At 40.8% G+C, this 16236-nt stretch overlaps 1 protein-coding gene across 7 annotated transcripts in view; it reads left to right on the top strand.

Moving 5' to 3' along the window:
• Positions 1-16236, top strand: part of ANKRD44 (ankyrin repeat domain 44) — a 208219-nt gene that overhangs the window by 148330 nt on the left and 43653 nt on the right. For 3 of the 7 annotated variants that reach the window (XM_084643629.1, XM_084643627.1, XM_084643625.1), the window contains exon 17: positions 8821-8847. The exons of the other annotated variants lie outside the window; for them this stretch is intronic. In XM_084643629.1, the coding sequence (XP_084499755.1) occupies positions 8821-8847 (27 nt within the window). The remainder of the gene's footprint in view (positions 1-8820; positions 8848-16236) is intronic. 7 annotated transcript variants of the gene reach the window in all.

Raw genomic sequence — 16236 nt, 5'->3', positions numbered from 1 at the left:
TTTGTGGAGAAGTGGTAGAATATTGTGTGTCTGGGTGCTAAGATATAAATCTTTACAGTTCAGGTGAAAAGGAACAGGAGCAGTGTGTGTTGTGGGAGACCCTGGCACGGTTTGGTTATAATTTAGTGTGCCCTGAACAAGAGAGGTATGTCTAGGATTTTGTCTGGAACCACAACCTTTATTTTAGCTATTGACTGCAGTAGATTGCCACGGTTTTTCTTAGTTTAACAAACCAGCCCTTAATTTTTTTTCATTTCCCTTCATGATTTTTTTTGTACTACAAGCCCCTCCTTTTCCATGTAACACAAGGAAGAAGAGTAAGTCATCAAATTCTGATTCCCATTCTCCACCCTCCATGTATTCATTGGAGGGAAAGAAAATACAAAATCTTTTCTTCATCCTAGACTGAGATTTAGAATCATGCCCAATCTGATCATCTCCTCTACCATAAACAACAAGAGTGACTTGTAACAGGGGTAGCTTGCCCCTTAATGGCTGGAGGGCCTGGGGCCAGCCAACCCTGATCATTAAAGGAGCTAGACCTGTGTGAGAGCTGCTAATTCCCTATAAAGAGCAGCAGGTGGCTGCAGTGAGTGGGGGATTCTCAGAAAACAGGAGCCTGCGAAGTGGTAGCTTGCTTGAAGAAGCAGCTGCAGGGGGCAAGACTGGCTTCTGTGGAGACATTGAACTGTGGCCCTGGTTTGGGAAAGAAAGCAAGAACTTCCCAACTAAGGGAAAAGAGACACTTTGGGGTCAGAAGAACCAGTGCGTGTCTCAGGACTAAATAAATTGGACCACAGGTAGGGAATATTTTAATTTTTCCTTTAGACTGCATGGCTTTTAAGGAGCCCCATGAAGGAGAAAACAGGGATGGGGAATGGCAGAGGCACCCCTGTCTGTGAGGGGGAGCTCAGGAGGCAATAGCAGCCACACTGCTACAGATTGGTGCAGTCGCCAGGATCTCTGAACCCCTTCCTGTCAAGGACGGAAGCATCAACGCGGTAGCGCTGGAGAACAAGATGGAAGAATTACTGCATTATCTGATGTGACAACAGCAAATCCAGGTTGTCCTCTTGCAACTTCTGCAAGATCAGCAGACAACAGGAGGTGCTGTGGGTAGCCCAGCAAAATCAACAGCACGTGATCAGTGGAAAGGTATGCACTGGGCTTCTGTTTCTAGTGTGGGAAACAAGGACAGACTTGTTTGAATGCCCAGGGTGGCCAGTTTGAATGCCCAGGGTGGCAACCTGATTCTAGAGGTGGTCCAGTCAGAATCAGAGGAATGCTGAAGGATGGATCGGAGGAAAGGGGGGAAGAGGCCACCTAAATGCTATAAGTGTGGAAAGGCTGGGCACATTAAGTCTGCCCTTTGAAGAAGCAGTTGAGGAAAGCCCTGCAGTATAAGGAAGATAATCCCTGGCCAGATGGATGAAGGGTGAGAGGGTGCAGCAGATTCCCAACACAGAGGCCTAAGGAGAAAAAGGCCAAGAAGCATTTTGTTGTAGCATCAGAAGCCCATAAGCTAGGCAGGGGAATGCTATAGTCTGCTGCCAGAAGTGCCAGCTCCAGAGGGAAAAATCGTTTCCCTAACCAAGGTGGGGGAGATGACACTGGGTTGGAAGGATGAGCCAGAGAGGATCAGGTACCGAGTTAAAGAACTTAAGCACAGAATGGAGGAGGAGGCTAATGAGTTGAATAAAGCAGAGCAGCTGCAGGCTTGGGTCCAAGAAGTCAAGCAGCAGAAAACGTCAGCCAGGAGCGTGTATGAACAGTTCACATACCTGGAGGCTGCATAAGGGTGGATGCTGCAGTCACGGCAGAACCTGGTACTGCTGCCAAGAGGTGTGACACATTGCTGATAGGGGAGAAGAGTGAAAGGCTGACCTTTCTGAAAGAGAAGTATCAGGAGAAAATGGCTGCATTGGAGGAGGCCAGGCAGCTGACCTTGAGGGAAAGGAGTGAGCTGGCTGAGGAGTATCAGGCAACCCTAGAAGAAAGAGATCACCTGCTTATCATGGTTAGTGAACTGGATGGAGAATTGGAGAGTTCCCAAACCCTGCAGTCCCAAAGCTGAAAGCATCACTAAATGGAGGAAAATATAAATCTCTCCCCCTCCCCCCCCCGGGGTAGAACTTGCCCTGGGGTGGGGAGTGCTCTTGGTGTGGGGAAGGAGATACAAAACAGGGTGACTTGACTCTTAATGTCTGGAGGGTTGGGCTACCTGTTACAGGACTCCTTAGTTAATGTTGCAGGAAGCATTCAATTCTAATTAACCCCAAGGTTGAATCTGTGGATTGATGCATAGGATTGCTTGCTTCAGGCATTCTGCAATTCATCAGACTTTCCAAAGGGCTGGTTATATTCATGTTTTTCTGTTTTATGGTGGTTTCTGACCTAAACTGTATATAAAAAAACCCTACTTCAAATAATTGGTCACTTCTTAATTAAAAGATATAAAAAGGAAGAGACGATATAAAATGGAGATAAATTAGTTAGGAGAACTGATCCATGTTTCCTTAAGCATCCTACTTTTATCAGCATTATTTTAAAAAAATTCCTTGGTTTCAGTTGGGGAAAGGATAATTGTCCATGGAATATGATTTTTTTTGGCTTCTCTGTTATTCATTGTGGACCCTATCCTAGGAACAAAGGAGCTCCCTCAACTCTCGTTAAGATTAAATAAATCATTCCAGATTCTTCGAATAATTAAGGTTAATTTCTGCTCACAATTATGCTTTTCTGTAAGGTTGAGGTTGCACATGTATAACTGAAAGCGAGATTCTATCCTCAAAGCATCAGTGATCTGAAGTACACTCAGAAACTCAGCCCCTCCGTATTCACATAACGAACAGGAAGGTGATTTTAGAAAAATGTCCAACCTTACAATTAAGATGTGTGGTGCACATATAATGCTGTGAGTGTATGTGTTTTATTAAGAAGTGTAAGCTTCTCCCAATGTAAAGCAGGACTCTTGACACTGGAAAGTGGGGTGGGGCAAAAAGACTGGGCATATTAAGGCATGACAATCTCCCTTCTTCCAACCCAGGCCCCAAAGTAGGAGTTGCTAGCTTTGGAGGGGTGTGGCCTAGGCAGCTGGGAGATATTCCCTGGTCAGTCTAAACTGGTAGGGCTGTGAGGGAGTCTCAACGGTGACTTAAAGTTGCCTCCCCTGCTCTTGCTCTCCAGTGGAACCTTTGAGGGAGGGCAGCAAGGAAATGTTACCTGTCCATCCTTTGTGATGAATCCTTTGTGTCGGGCTCAACGGGTAGTGATCAATGGCTCCATGTCTAGTTGGCAGCCGGTATCAAGTGGAGTGCCCCAAGGATGGGTCCTCGGGCCGGTTTTGTTCAATATCTTCATAAATGATCTGGAGGATGGTGTGGATTGCACCCTCAGCAAGTTTGCAAATGACACTAAACTGGGAGGAGAGGTAGGTACGCTGGAGGGTAGGGATAGGATACAGAGGGACCTAGACAAATTAGAGGATTGGGCCAAAAGAAATCTGATGAGGTTCAACAAGGACAAGTGCAGAATCCTGCACTTAGGACAGAAGAATCCCATGCACCGCTACAGACTAGGGACCGAATGGCTCGGCAGCAGTTCTGCAGAAAAGGACCTAGGGGTTACAGTGGATGAGAAGCTGGATATGAGTCAACAGTGTGCCCTTGTTGCCAAGAAGGCCAATGGCATTTTGGGATATATACGTAGGGGCATTGCCAGCAAATCGAGAGACGTGATCGTTCCCCTCTATTCGACATTGGTGAGGCCTCATCTGGAGTACTGTGTCCAGTTTTGGGCCCCACGCTACAAGAAGGATGTGGAAAAATTGGAAAGACTCCAGCGGAGGGCAACAGAAATTATTAGGGGACTGGAACATGTGACTTATGAGGAGAGGCTGAGGGAACTGGGATTGTTTAGTCTGCGGAAGAGAAGAATGAGGGGTGATTTGGTAGCTGCTTTCAACTACCTGAAAGGGGGTTCCAAAGAGGATGGATCTAGACTGTTCTCCGTGGTAGCTGATGACAGAACTAGGAGTAATGGTCTCAAGTTGCAGTGGGGGAGATTTAGGTTGGATATTAGGAAAAACTTTTTCACTAGGAGAGTGGTGAAGCACTGGAATGCATTACCTAGGGAGGTGGTGGAATCTCCTTCCTTAGATATTTTTAAGGTCAGGCTTGACAAAGCCCTAGCTGGGATGATTTAGTTGGGGATTGGTCCTGCTTTGAGCAGGGGGTTGGACTAGATGACCTCCTGAGGTCCCTTCCAACCCTGATATTCTATGATCCTATGTGTGTAGTATCTGCCTGCCTCAGGGCATCGAGTTGGAAATCCTACATCTTCTCACACCAGCTGGAGTGAACTGAGTGTTGTGTGTGAATGGGGGTAGTTAGGAGAGAAGGGAATTAATAATGAAAAGGCAAATCTTTTGACCCAGTTAGATAAAGCTTACATGGTCACCCCATCATAATATTTTGTTCTGAAATAGTGTTCAATCAGAGGGCTTTTGTACCTGATGGCACTTACGTCATCTGGGATGTTAATGGAATATCTGTACAGCAGTGAATAACATCATGCAGCTAAAGAAACGGGGATGAGAATGGATACCTGAATTCTATCTCCATCTGTAACCAGCCAATCATAAAAGACTGAATGGTAGGCACACATATCTGAGTAAATGTGTCAGTATCTCCCATCTGCTTTCTTTCTGCTAAAAATAACCTCTTTTCCTACACATTTTTTAAAATCTGGACTGATTCCGTTAGTATTCAGGGAGGTCATTAGCTAATATTTTGGAGTCATGGTAAGATTAACATCACTGAGTTAATACTGATGTTTTTAAAAAACCTGTATATTTCACTGAAATGGGCCATGAATGTAAAATCTGAATTGATGTGCAAAGTGTGAAATTTAAACTGTAATTTCACATTAAAATGTTATCTGGAAGGCCAGTTAAACCCCTTTGATTTTATATATGTTTAGAGCACGTAAAATAAATGTCATTCTGCAGCAGTGAAATATTTTGATTGGCCATAAGAATTAATTATTCTTTTTTATTGTAATCTATTATCTCCTTTGTTCTATCTGCAAATGAATTCTACATTTTGGCTGAGGCAGAAAGTGAATTAATGCAACTGTAATACAGTTGAGGGTGGGATGAGAACATGATTGCACTGAAAATCACATCTAATAGAAGAGGCATATCCTGATATGTCTCTTTCATTTAACTGAGGCAGTCTGTTGAAGTGTGTGAGAGAGCTCCTGCACTCAGAAAAACATCTTAATAATGCAGAGGAAGTACAATGTAAACCTGGTATGTAAAGAAGCTAAAATCATTAGCCCAGTAAATCTGTCATATGGTTAATGCTAATTTTATATATCCCTTATCAACAATCATCCATCCATCACAGCAGGGAGCTGAGGCTAATTATTAGTGATAAGTTAACCTTTGGTATGGACAAGCATTCAAAAGTTCCATTTCCACATCTGGCCATGACTCAGATATTTGTCCAGATGCAGCTGTTGGGCTTCCTTGTTGCCTGCATCTCCACCTCTTTATTATGAGGACACGGTTCTACCTTCCCCCTTTGTGACTGACTGGAGGCAGTTACCACTCTGGTTCTTCAAGGGTGCTGTGTTTCAAGCAAGTGGTGGCTACAGTTCAGTGGTGAGTGACTTAAGGCACATGCACCTGGGTGTATTCCGAGACCTGGCGGCTCCCAAGATAGGAGATGTTAATGTGACATCATATGTAAGAATTTTATTTCTAATTTTTCTTTCCCCCTGGGACAAATACAATTGGCTTCCTGGTAACTAAGGTACTTGATTTTTATAGCTGGAAGGATACAAGAAGTGATCCCACTGAAACTTTCCAAAATTATCTAAAAATGTCTAAAATAGTTACTCAGTAAATAAAAGTCTGTGTACAGAATGCAGTGTTTGACATTTTATGAAGTGCTCTCAAGATTTTAGATTAAATTCTGGAAAAATTAAGCATGAACTGAAAATGAAGCATATGCATAAGTGTTTTCAGCATCTTTAACAGCACTTGTTTGGGATGAGTAGAGTAACTTGCTCATGACTTTGATACCAGAGTTGTTAACAATCCCAGATTTAGTGTCAGAGACCAGTATGTGGGTGGTCATGTCTAGTGGTTAGAGCAGGAGTCAGGTCTAGTGGTTAGAGCTGGAGTCAGCATTCAGGAATTGGAGCTCAGGGTTAGGGTTGGAGCTGGAGTCAGAGGCCAGATGCCAGAGCCACGGGATTGTACCAGGGATGAGCTTGACTCTATTCGCATTACTACCTTGGTGGAGAAGAGGTGTATAGAAGGAAAAGTATCTTCTTTCTGCACTTTACTTCAAGTTGTTGTCAGGATATTTAGAAGTTGGAGTCTGGCAGGTCTTCTCCAGGGGAACATTTTGGGTAAAAGTGTGCATTGTGGAAGCAAGTGGAACCATCAGGAGCGTATACAGGAGGTCTGTAGGAGGCAAGCTCTGCATAATTAATCCTCCTTTTAAAAGTGGCTTTTAATAAAAGAGGGGTTTCGGTGTCTCCCCTGGAAACTGTATTGTGAAGAGTACATTTAAGAATTGGATTCTGTATGGACAAGGCAAAAGGATGGCAGCACCTCAACTGGTGTAAATCATCCTAGTTCTATTGAAGTCTACTTGAAATCATCTTTCACCCTTTAATAATGGGGCCCTTTATTTCTAACTATAAGAAAGATCTACTGTTATAGCATGAGGTATTCTGAGAAAATAGCATATGCCTGGTTCAGGCTGCTGGAATGTGACCATAACTCTAACCAAGAGTAGTTGCAACCACCATCACCACACGAATATAGGCATAAAATGGAGGGAGAGAAATGTCCTTTCCTACCAAGAGAGGGAGTGGTCATAAACCAAGTGACAGTCACGCTGAGTCCTGTCTGGAGACATCAAAATTTCCAAGTAGGGTAAACGAAAATTCCCACAGCATTTTTAAAAAACGATTATCATCCAAGTCAGCCTAAATTATTTAACCCGAAAGAATATAGGCAGTGATATTTATTTAATGTGAGTACACAGAGTACCTACTAGCCATACATACACCCAGGCCAATAATGCCTGTATCTCTTTGCGGTCTGGAATGTAGATGCACTGCTAAGTGGGTGAGTGGGTGGCTGTCAGACTCCTTGACCTTCCTGGTGGCTCAAGGAGCAGCATGTCTACCTCTAAACTGCCTGATTGATGTAACATTAGGACCTCTCATTCACTGCTCTAGTTCCCTCTTTGTTCCCTTTATTTCCCCTTTAGCTGTTTTAATACCTTCGCTTTTGTCCCAAATCAAAGCTTGAAATTTAGAGGGGAAAATCACATGTAACAATGTCATGTAATTTAAAAAAAAATCTGCCCAACATTAATAACACAAATCAATGACAGAAGACTCCTATCCCCACACAGCAATAACCGGCCATCTTCTTTCTTCAGATGTACAGAGCTGTGGGATATGTGCCAAGGACTATAATAAAATGTAGGAACAGCAGTAAATATGTAGCATTATTGCTGGATTAAAGATTGGTTGGCAAATTTATTTTTGTTAATGCACAGAACCTTACTGAAATTGAAACGGTGTAACAGTGTTTTACTACGTAACCTGAGTTCATTATGGTAGGAAAATTACAGCATAATACATATAATTGCATCTCTGCAGTTGTTTTAAAGAAGTATAATGAAGACAGAATTATGATCTCTATTCTAGCCCTCCTGAAGGCAATTTTCAGAAGAGCATTAATTTTTCACATGTATTTAACAAAGAGAGCCTTCCTAGTGGCACCACCAGTTAGCAACGTCTCCTGCATCACCATATTGATGATTAATCTTTTAGTGGAACAGGAAGAATTCTAGCGTGACTTTGCTTAGAGTGGAGTCTACAGAGAATCTATTAGCACATGGCTGTGTGTTGGAGAGAGTCATGGAACTCCCATTAGCACAAATGGCAATTATGTGTATAAATCTCATGCGAGAATCAAAATGTGTCCTTAAATAGCACATTGGCAACATAATTATCACCTGTAACACAGCCATTAAAATGATTTCTTATTGCTAGTTTTAGATCAAGTCCAAATTCCATCCAATGGTAAACAAACATCCTTGTTTCTGTGGTCTGGGTTGATGAGATAATTGGGTTGCTGACAGAGTTTTCTAGTTTTTTAACAAAGGTTTTTTAATAGTTTGCTTACTCTCTGTGTTCACTGATATTATAAAAACAAAAAGAAAAGGAGTACTTGTGGCACCTTAGAGACTAACCAATTTATTTGAGCATGAGCTTTCGTGGTTAGTCTCTAAGGTGCCACAAGTCCTCCTTTTCTTTTTGCAAATACAGACTAACACAGCTGTTACTCTGAAACCTGTCATTATAAAAACAGTTACGTTTTAGGGTTTTTTTACTAGCATAAAAAAGCACTTTATAATTTTAAGCATATATCTGTAACAGTAACCATTGAACAAACAGGTTAGTGATAGATCTGTATTCCATAGTATTTCCCCCTACTTTTCTATTTTTTTCCCAATAAAGAAAATGTTTGACTCCACATAGACTGGGCCCTGAATATTTACTTTCAGTAGTGAGTTGTCCCATTTGCTTTAGTAGTGCTACATATATAAGCAGAGACCTGCAAGATCAAGACCTTTAGATCAGAGACCTATTTCATGAAAAATATTTCAAGAAATATTTGTAATGCAGTTTATTGTAAAGCAAAGAACTAAAAAAGAAACATCTGTAATGCACCAAAATGTTTTCATATTCTGTGTTTTAATTATACTAATTACCATTTTTAATCAGATTGGAAGCAAAAGTCCATTGGAGATAGTAAGTAAATGAAAAAAATAATTGCATGTTGTGTGCTTTGATCATCATTTAAATTCTTACTGCTATACACGTTGTCGTATTCACTCTGTTATGAACTCAACAGAAGAATCACAATTTCTTAACCAGCATGCTATGTATTTCAAATAAATGCATGTGTGTCACTTTTATTTAAAGCAAGCCTTCTGACTACTGCTTCTTAAAGACTAGATTTCAAGCTTCCACTTGAAAATATTTTGCTTTTCTTCAGTCTGTGATTTTCTAGATCCAATGGATCAATCATATGTATCTGATTGGTTTGTTACTTTCTGTATATAAATTAAAGCTGCTTTTGGTAATGTGAAGCAAAATCTACGGTTTCTAGGGTGTTTTCTTTTAAATTACAGTGCCAATTCGGAAGTGAGTCTGAATCTATGGGACTCTAAGGCCTGGTCTACACTAGGGAATTAGATTGGTATAACTATGTCACTCAGGGGTGTGAAAAATCCACACCTGAGCTACGCAGTTAAACCAACATAATGCCCGGTGTAGACAGCACTAGGTCAAGGGATGAATTCTCTGATCAACCACTTCGGGGAGGTAGTTTACCTTCATCCACGAGAGAACCCCTTCCATCTGCGTAAGTAGTGTCTTCACTGAAGCGCTTCAGCGGTGTAGCTGCACTGCTGTAGTGCTTTAAGTGTAGACAAGCCCTAAGTAATTTACACAGAGAGTGGACAGAGGAAAGGAGCATAGCAGGAAAATCAGATAACCAGGAGCATGTACAAAAGGTGCAGATTTAAATTAGCTCAAACCCTACTTCAATCTATACCTTCTTCAACCCTCTTCAAGCATCTATAGGCCTTATCTGCATTAGAAAAGTTGCACTGATTGATTTCAGTTTTGATTCACAGATTAATCTAACTGAACTGGCGTAAATCTGAATTGTACAGGCACCTACATTTATTTAATCTTTAAATTGCATTAGATTAATTCAGTAAATTACTGTGCTAAATTACTGACATAAGCTAAATTGATTTATAAAGGGTTAATCTGGTTTAAGATCCTGATTTCATTAAAGTACTCAACCAAGTGCTTGTTTCCTGGATTGAGGTTCACACCAATTTGTCTTGATCAAGTTTATGCAGCTTTTCTAGTATAGATACCCTTACCCCTACTTACTGATGTGTAATTTTGTATCACTTTATACATCAGCTTTGAATTTAGCCCTTTAATTTAGAATGAACTCTGAAGCTAAACATGTCCTCCCTTTGATGTAGAATGGTACAGAGGGTAATATTCTATTAGTCTGTGAACTACCCAGTTCTAACCATGCTGAAGTTTGTTTTGTCCTGCCTATGCTGGCCAGGAAACTGTGTTAACACTTAGCCAGCAAGAGCAATATTTAAACACAGGTCTGGCTAATATGTTTTTCCTGCAGTATAAACAGTGCTTGAGTCTTCATATTGCAATGGAGAAGCGGAGATCAGTCTCAAACTTATATGTCACTCTAATATTTATGCTCTGTTTTGAAAGTGGCATTCTGAAATCGTAACTAATTGCTTATTCTGGATGACCTCATGTACTAGAAGTTATATCTGTACACATTTTTTAATGCAAAAGTACGCTATTCTAATATTTCTGTTGTCTTAATTACCTTCTGATTAGCTCTGTGTGAGTGTGAAAATTTCCATATGCTATTTGCTCGACACCCTTTCAAAATAAATACCATGGCTAGATTATCACATTATACCCATCTAGCCTAACGGCCTGCTATTTTATGTGATTAATATTAATTATACTAATTCAGGGGTGGCCAGAATTTACCAATGAACATTGCCAAAGAGCCACAGTAATATGTCAGCAGCCCCCCATCCGCTACCCCCCTCCAGCCCCCAGTGCCTTCCGTCCACCAGCAGCCATGCCAATCAGCGCCTCCCCCTCCTTCCCCCCCTTCCCATCCGCGGCAATCAGCTGTTTCGCAGTGCGCAGGAGGCTCTGGTGGGGACGGGGGAGGAGCGAGGGCATGGCGGGCTGAGGGGAAGGGGTGGAGTGGTGGCAGGATCTGGGGCAGAGCAGGGGGTTGAGCAGTGAGCACCCCACAGCACACTGGAAACTTAACTTTTGTAGCTCCAGCCTTGGAGTCAGCGCCTATGCAAGGAGCCGCATATTAACCTCCGCAGAGCTGCATGCGGCTCCAGAGCCACAGGTTGGCCACCCCTGCACTAATTGAAAAAGTTCATTAACGTTTAAAATATTCATGTTTGAATGTAACTCTGAATATCTATATAAAAGTTGCATTACAGTGTAGGGTGGGGTACTTATCAATGGAAAGGCTCTCATTGATTTCAGTGGGAGCTGGATCAGACCTTTACTTAACACAGTTACCAGCAACACGCATAATGTGGTGCATCAAAACTTTTGAACTTGTCAGATCCTGTTTGCAACCATGAATTACTGTCTATTGTATGATTTAACGTAGCACCCCTCACTGTGATATGTATGGACTGAAATAGCTTCTAACTTCTTCCTTTCAGCAGCCTGATTTAAACATTTTATGAGTGACTAAACTGTTCATCTGCCATTCTGTCTAATGATTATAAATTTCAGAAATGCCATGTAGAGCTTTTCCTTATTTTTACTAGAGCTAATTCCTAGAACATACTATATAGCCTGTAAGAAGAAGCATATAAACCATCCTGTATCATTGAGTGATACATCAGAACCAGAAAAACATGGACAATAATTGATCATAATCCATTATTATAGCCAGAGGATTAGAACAGGCAGCAAATCCTCTTGATGTCAATAAATACCCCTCCTGTAAAAAACAGTGCAAGAACTATAAGTATTTCTAATCGTGGCACAGAGTTGAGAGAGACAGGATACAGTTTATAATACCAGCTTCACAGGGTAATTAACTAGCAGTGACATAACTAAGTCATGGTCATAGGAGTTTCCTTACATTGTACCAGCTTTGTGAAACTAGCATCACACTACTAAAAACCCCGGCAGGGAAGTGGGTTCAAAAGAGGTTGGCCGGGTGTGAAGGAAAATGAAGCCTTTTCTCCAGCTCTTCGTACATAAACTGACCATTTTAAAATGTGCTTGTATCAAGTGAGGAAATGTAGAAAGATGGGTATCCTATCCCTAATCTTTTAAAAAGTGTCACTCACCACTTTTACTTAAAATGTCCCTTTATGATGTTAAGTTATTGACACCGGCTTAAATGCCGCAGAAGCCTAGTTAGTAAGCAACTAAGAGGACTAGATTGCTCAGGGGATTAGAAATGTGATATGAGAAGCCTTTCACTGTCAGGTATTGGTTTTAGTCCAGTTCAGTAGTGATCAAAAATTGCTAACATCTGATGGTTAGTGGATGGTTTTGTGTGCAACAATGAATTCATCTCTGGCCTGTTTTCAGTGGACAAGTGTCCACATCACAAAAAAACAACCACCACCAAATTTTGCCAGTTCTGTTGGTTAAGAGTATTTTGGTCTCCAGGGCTGTCAGTCTGCCACCTTTCATGAGCACTAAATTCACATATGTTTAAAAAATACCTAATTGTATATAATTTCTGCACAAATGTAATGCAAGATGAATGCATTATGGAGTTAGAACTATAAGTGTACTCCATATAGATCCATTACTTTACATGAATCTGTTCTTATGACAAATATGGCAATAACAGGAGTGTAGACAACTTTTTTTGAAGGGTGGGATGGAGCTAGAGATAAAATAATAGCTGCTGAATATCACTTTAATGCGTAGTCTTGCACCATAACTAAATTTATTCACTTTTATTAAAGTGAGATAAATGAGCTTATGTTCCAAACTCAGTTTCCTTTATTTATTAATTGAATCCCAAAATGTGTGTTGAGGGGACAGGTCTAAAATCATCATGACACCTCTCCTTCTCCCCCAGTCGCCTAAGCACATGAACAATTGTAATTTATTATGAACAAATTACAAAGCCATGGAAATACTGACAAAACCTTCTCTGCAGAGGCATTTTGCACAGTAACAGGGACCTGGCCTTTTTTTGTCCGTTTTGTGGGTGTAATGTTTAATTCTATAGAATCCATGTGGAAATTTAGCTTTAATTAGTATGAAGAATTACATGTAGCAAGATGCACTCAAAAATCATTATTTGTATCTCTTTGAACTATTGAGGCTTGTTTTCTTTTTCAAATTTCTTGTCTTGTATTTTCTGGCTGTGTATCTGAGAGCCTGGAGAGTTACCAGGTTTACCATCAAATTTGTATTTATGCTTGACTTTATGATGGAGAAATTCACCATTTTGAGTAGTAAGCTTACTAAGATTAGTCTGCAGTATCTTAAGATGTTTTAATTCAAGACACTAAGATTCCTTTTGTGAGAGCTCTCCAATCCTGCAGTTTTTTCATCTAGAGCCTTAATTCTGGTAACTTGCAAATTATTTTTTCTCTATTCGAAAGACAATTATCTGTCTTGCTCAAAAACTTCTAGAGCCTCCTAACAGATAAAGGGAGAAGTTCCATGTTAAGGATCTGATCCCAAAATATAGTGGTTTGATGTTCAATAAATGGGAGGCATTTAATTAAAAAAGGGATAGGTGTTAAGCAGACAGGGGAACCGGTTTAGTGGTCACTTTTATTTTTAGAGGTTCAATTACCCACTGGAGAAAATAGGAATTCAGATTAATCATCTGTACAAGAGCATGCCTCATAGAACTGAAGACTACTGGCCAAATATTTAGATTAAAATGATGCTGAATACTAATGTGTATATATTGGCTGCTCACGGAGAAATTTCTCTGAAGAAAATAGGCACCTTAAAAAAATAATCCCAGTTGTCATCAAATGCAGATTATTAAATAAGGATTTTTTGTAAATGTTTAAATAACTGTTGTGACAGGGTCGGGCCAGATGGCTATAGGAGAGTAATAGAAAGCAGATATATTAGCCCCAGGCTAAGTAGGTCCCTTTTCCCTGGGTAAGGTAACAGGGAAGGTTCCAGAACAATCAGGAACCTTCTGGAGACAATTAAGACAGGCTGATTAGAACACCTGCAGCCAATCAAGAAGCTGCTAGAATCAATTAAGGCAGGCTAATCAGGGCACCTGGGTTTTAAAAAGGAGCTCACTTCAGTTTGTGGTGAGGAGCTGGGAGCAAGAAGCACTAGGAGCTGAGAGTGAGAACGCGGACTGTTGGAGGACTGAGGTATACAAGCATTATCAGACACCAGGAGGAAGGTCCTACGGTGAGGATAAAGAAGGTGTTGGGAGGAGACCATGGGGAAGTAGCCCAGGGAGTTGTAGCTGTTCCAGGAGGCACTCTAGACAGCTGCATTCCACAGGGCCCTGGGCTGGAACCCGGAGTAGAGGGCGGGCCCGGGTTCCCCCCAAATCCTCCCAACTCCTGGTCAGACACAGGAGGAGTCGACCTGGACTGTGGGTTCAGAAAAATGTCCAAGCTGAGGGCTGCCGTGAAGCTCCAAGGCGAGCAAATCTGCCAATAAGCGCAAGACCCACCAAGGTAGAGCAGGAACTTTGTCACACTTTATAAACAGAGAGGAAAACAAGGTAGGAATTAGAGAAGAGCCCAAAGTGGAACAGTAAACCCAACTCCCATCTCCACACCACCCAAAATTCTGAAAGATCAAATTGCATGCTTGAGGCCTGTATCTGGAAGGGAGTATATTTTGTATTAACATACACGAATATTGAATTATCAGCAGTGTCCAATGTTAACATATTTTTCTTTCCCAATTTTAATATTTTTTTAAAACACTAACCATGTATTTGTAAATAAAATCAATTTATTTTCCTAGAATTACAGTAGAATTATACATATGCATATCTTTGTGGCATTTGACTAGATTGTTAACATTAGATGGGAATCGGGTTGGATAGTTATGATGGGTCAGATTTATTCTTGGTGTAATTCTGTTAAAGTCAATGGAGTTATGTCAGGGAAACATCTGATATTGTGTCTACAGTTTTTCTCCTTCTCATACAAGCATCTTCATACCTTCTTCCATGCAGCCCTATATGCCTGGAATGTTGCCCCTAATACTGTATATGCCACAAAATCTTCCTCTCCTCCTTGAAACCCACCTTTTTCCTACAAATCCTCAACTATCTATCTCCCTCCATCACAAAAATAAATAACTATAAAAAGAACTGTCATGGCTTCTGCAGCCCCACAAATTTATTAATTACTCATCGCCCTTTCCATCAACTCTTGCCTGATATTATTTCCTCCAGCATCCTCTTGATGTCATACCCATACTCGTCTTAGATCATAAATGCCTTAAGACAAGGACCGTCTCTAATTGTAGTGTAACATTCCGTGCACACCAGTGGTACTGTATACAAACACATCATCACCCTTGCAGCTTCACTTGGACACGTTTTTGGACTCCACTTTCTATCTGTACAGCGCCTAGCACGATGTGTTCCTGGTCCATGACCAGGACTCAGAGGCGCTATAGTAATATAAATAATAATCATCCCAGTGAAATTTTGCTACTGCTGTTAAATAGCTGCCATGTTCCATTCAGGTGGTGAATAGTTATCCCACTTGACAAGCCTGTGAAGTGCTTTGAGAGCTGTCTGTAAGTATGATTAGTTATGAGATGTGCTGGCCTTGTCATTATAAAGGTAATTCCTGCTTTGATAAGCATATACAAACACATTACATTCTTCTTACAGATTTATTTATCATTCATAATTTGGGCTAAGGGCTCGGCTCTGCAAATCCTTCTTCCTTTGTGAGTAATCCTTTCTCATGCAAGTCGTCCCTCTGATTTCAGTGGGACTCTTAACATGGATGAGAATGTCCTGGGGCTTAAACTAGTTTTGACTTCATTGTATCAAATAATTGGAAAATATTTTGTGGGGGAGGTCACAACAAAAAGCTGTTAAACACTCATTAAAAACCTTCCTTAAGTATTTGTGGGAAATGTCTGCAAACAAAATATTTTTGTCTGCCTGCTGATTTATGACACTTGAAGTGGCAGAGGTTATCCTATCTCACTCTGAGTAAAAGTCAAGCGAGGACAGGAATTTGGTTAGTACAAGAGGTCATTTCCAGGAAGCCTTACAGGTGGTGATAGTGCTGCAGAAATCCACACATAGACTTTTGCTTTCTAATTTTATCATTCAGTTCGTGTATCTACATATGAAGCCTGTGTATTTAAGAATAAGTTTGTTGTTGTTTTTTAAAAGACCACATTTCTTAAAGTTAATAGTCACTCAAAAGAGAACAAATTAAGGGGGCAATCCTGCTGCCATTAAAATCAGTGGGTAGTTTGACTTCAGTGGGAACCAGATTGACTTTTAAATCTAGCATCTATTTTACAGAGGCAGTTGACAGAAAATAACATTTAACATACAGTAGAGTACACCATACTCTGGGCACTGAAAGCCAC

This window comes from Lepidochelys olivacea, assembly GCF_965140295.1.
Source record: "Lepidochelys olivacea isolate rLepOli2 genome assembly, chromosome: 11".
Taxonomy (NCBI): domain Eukaryota; kingdom Metazoa; phylum Chordata; order Testudines; family Cheloniidae; genus Lepidochelys; species Lepidochelys olivacea.
This window is presented reverse-complemented; position numbering and strand designations above follow the sequence as displayed.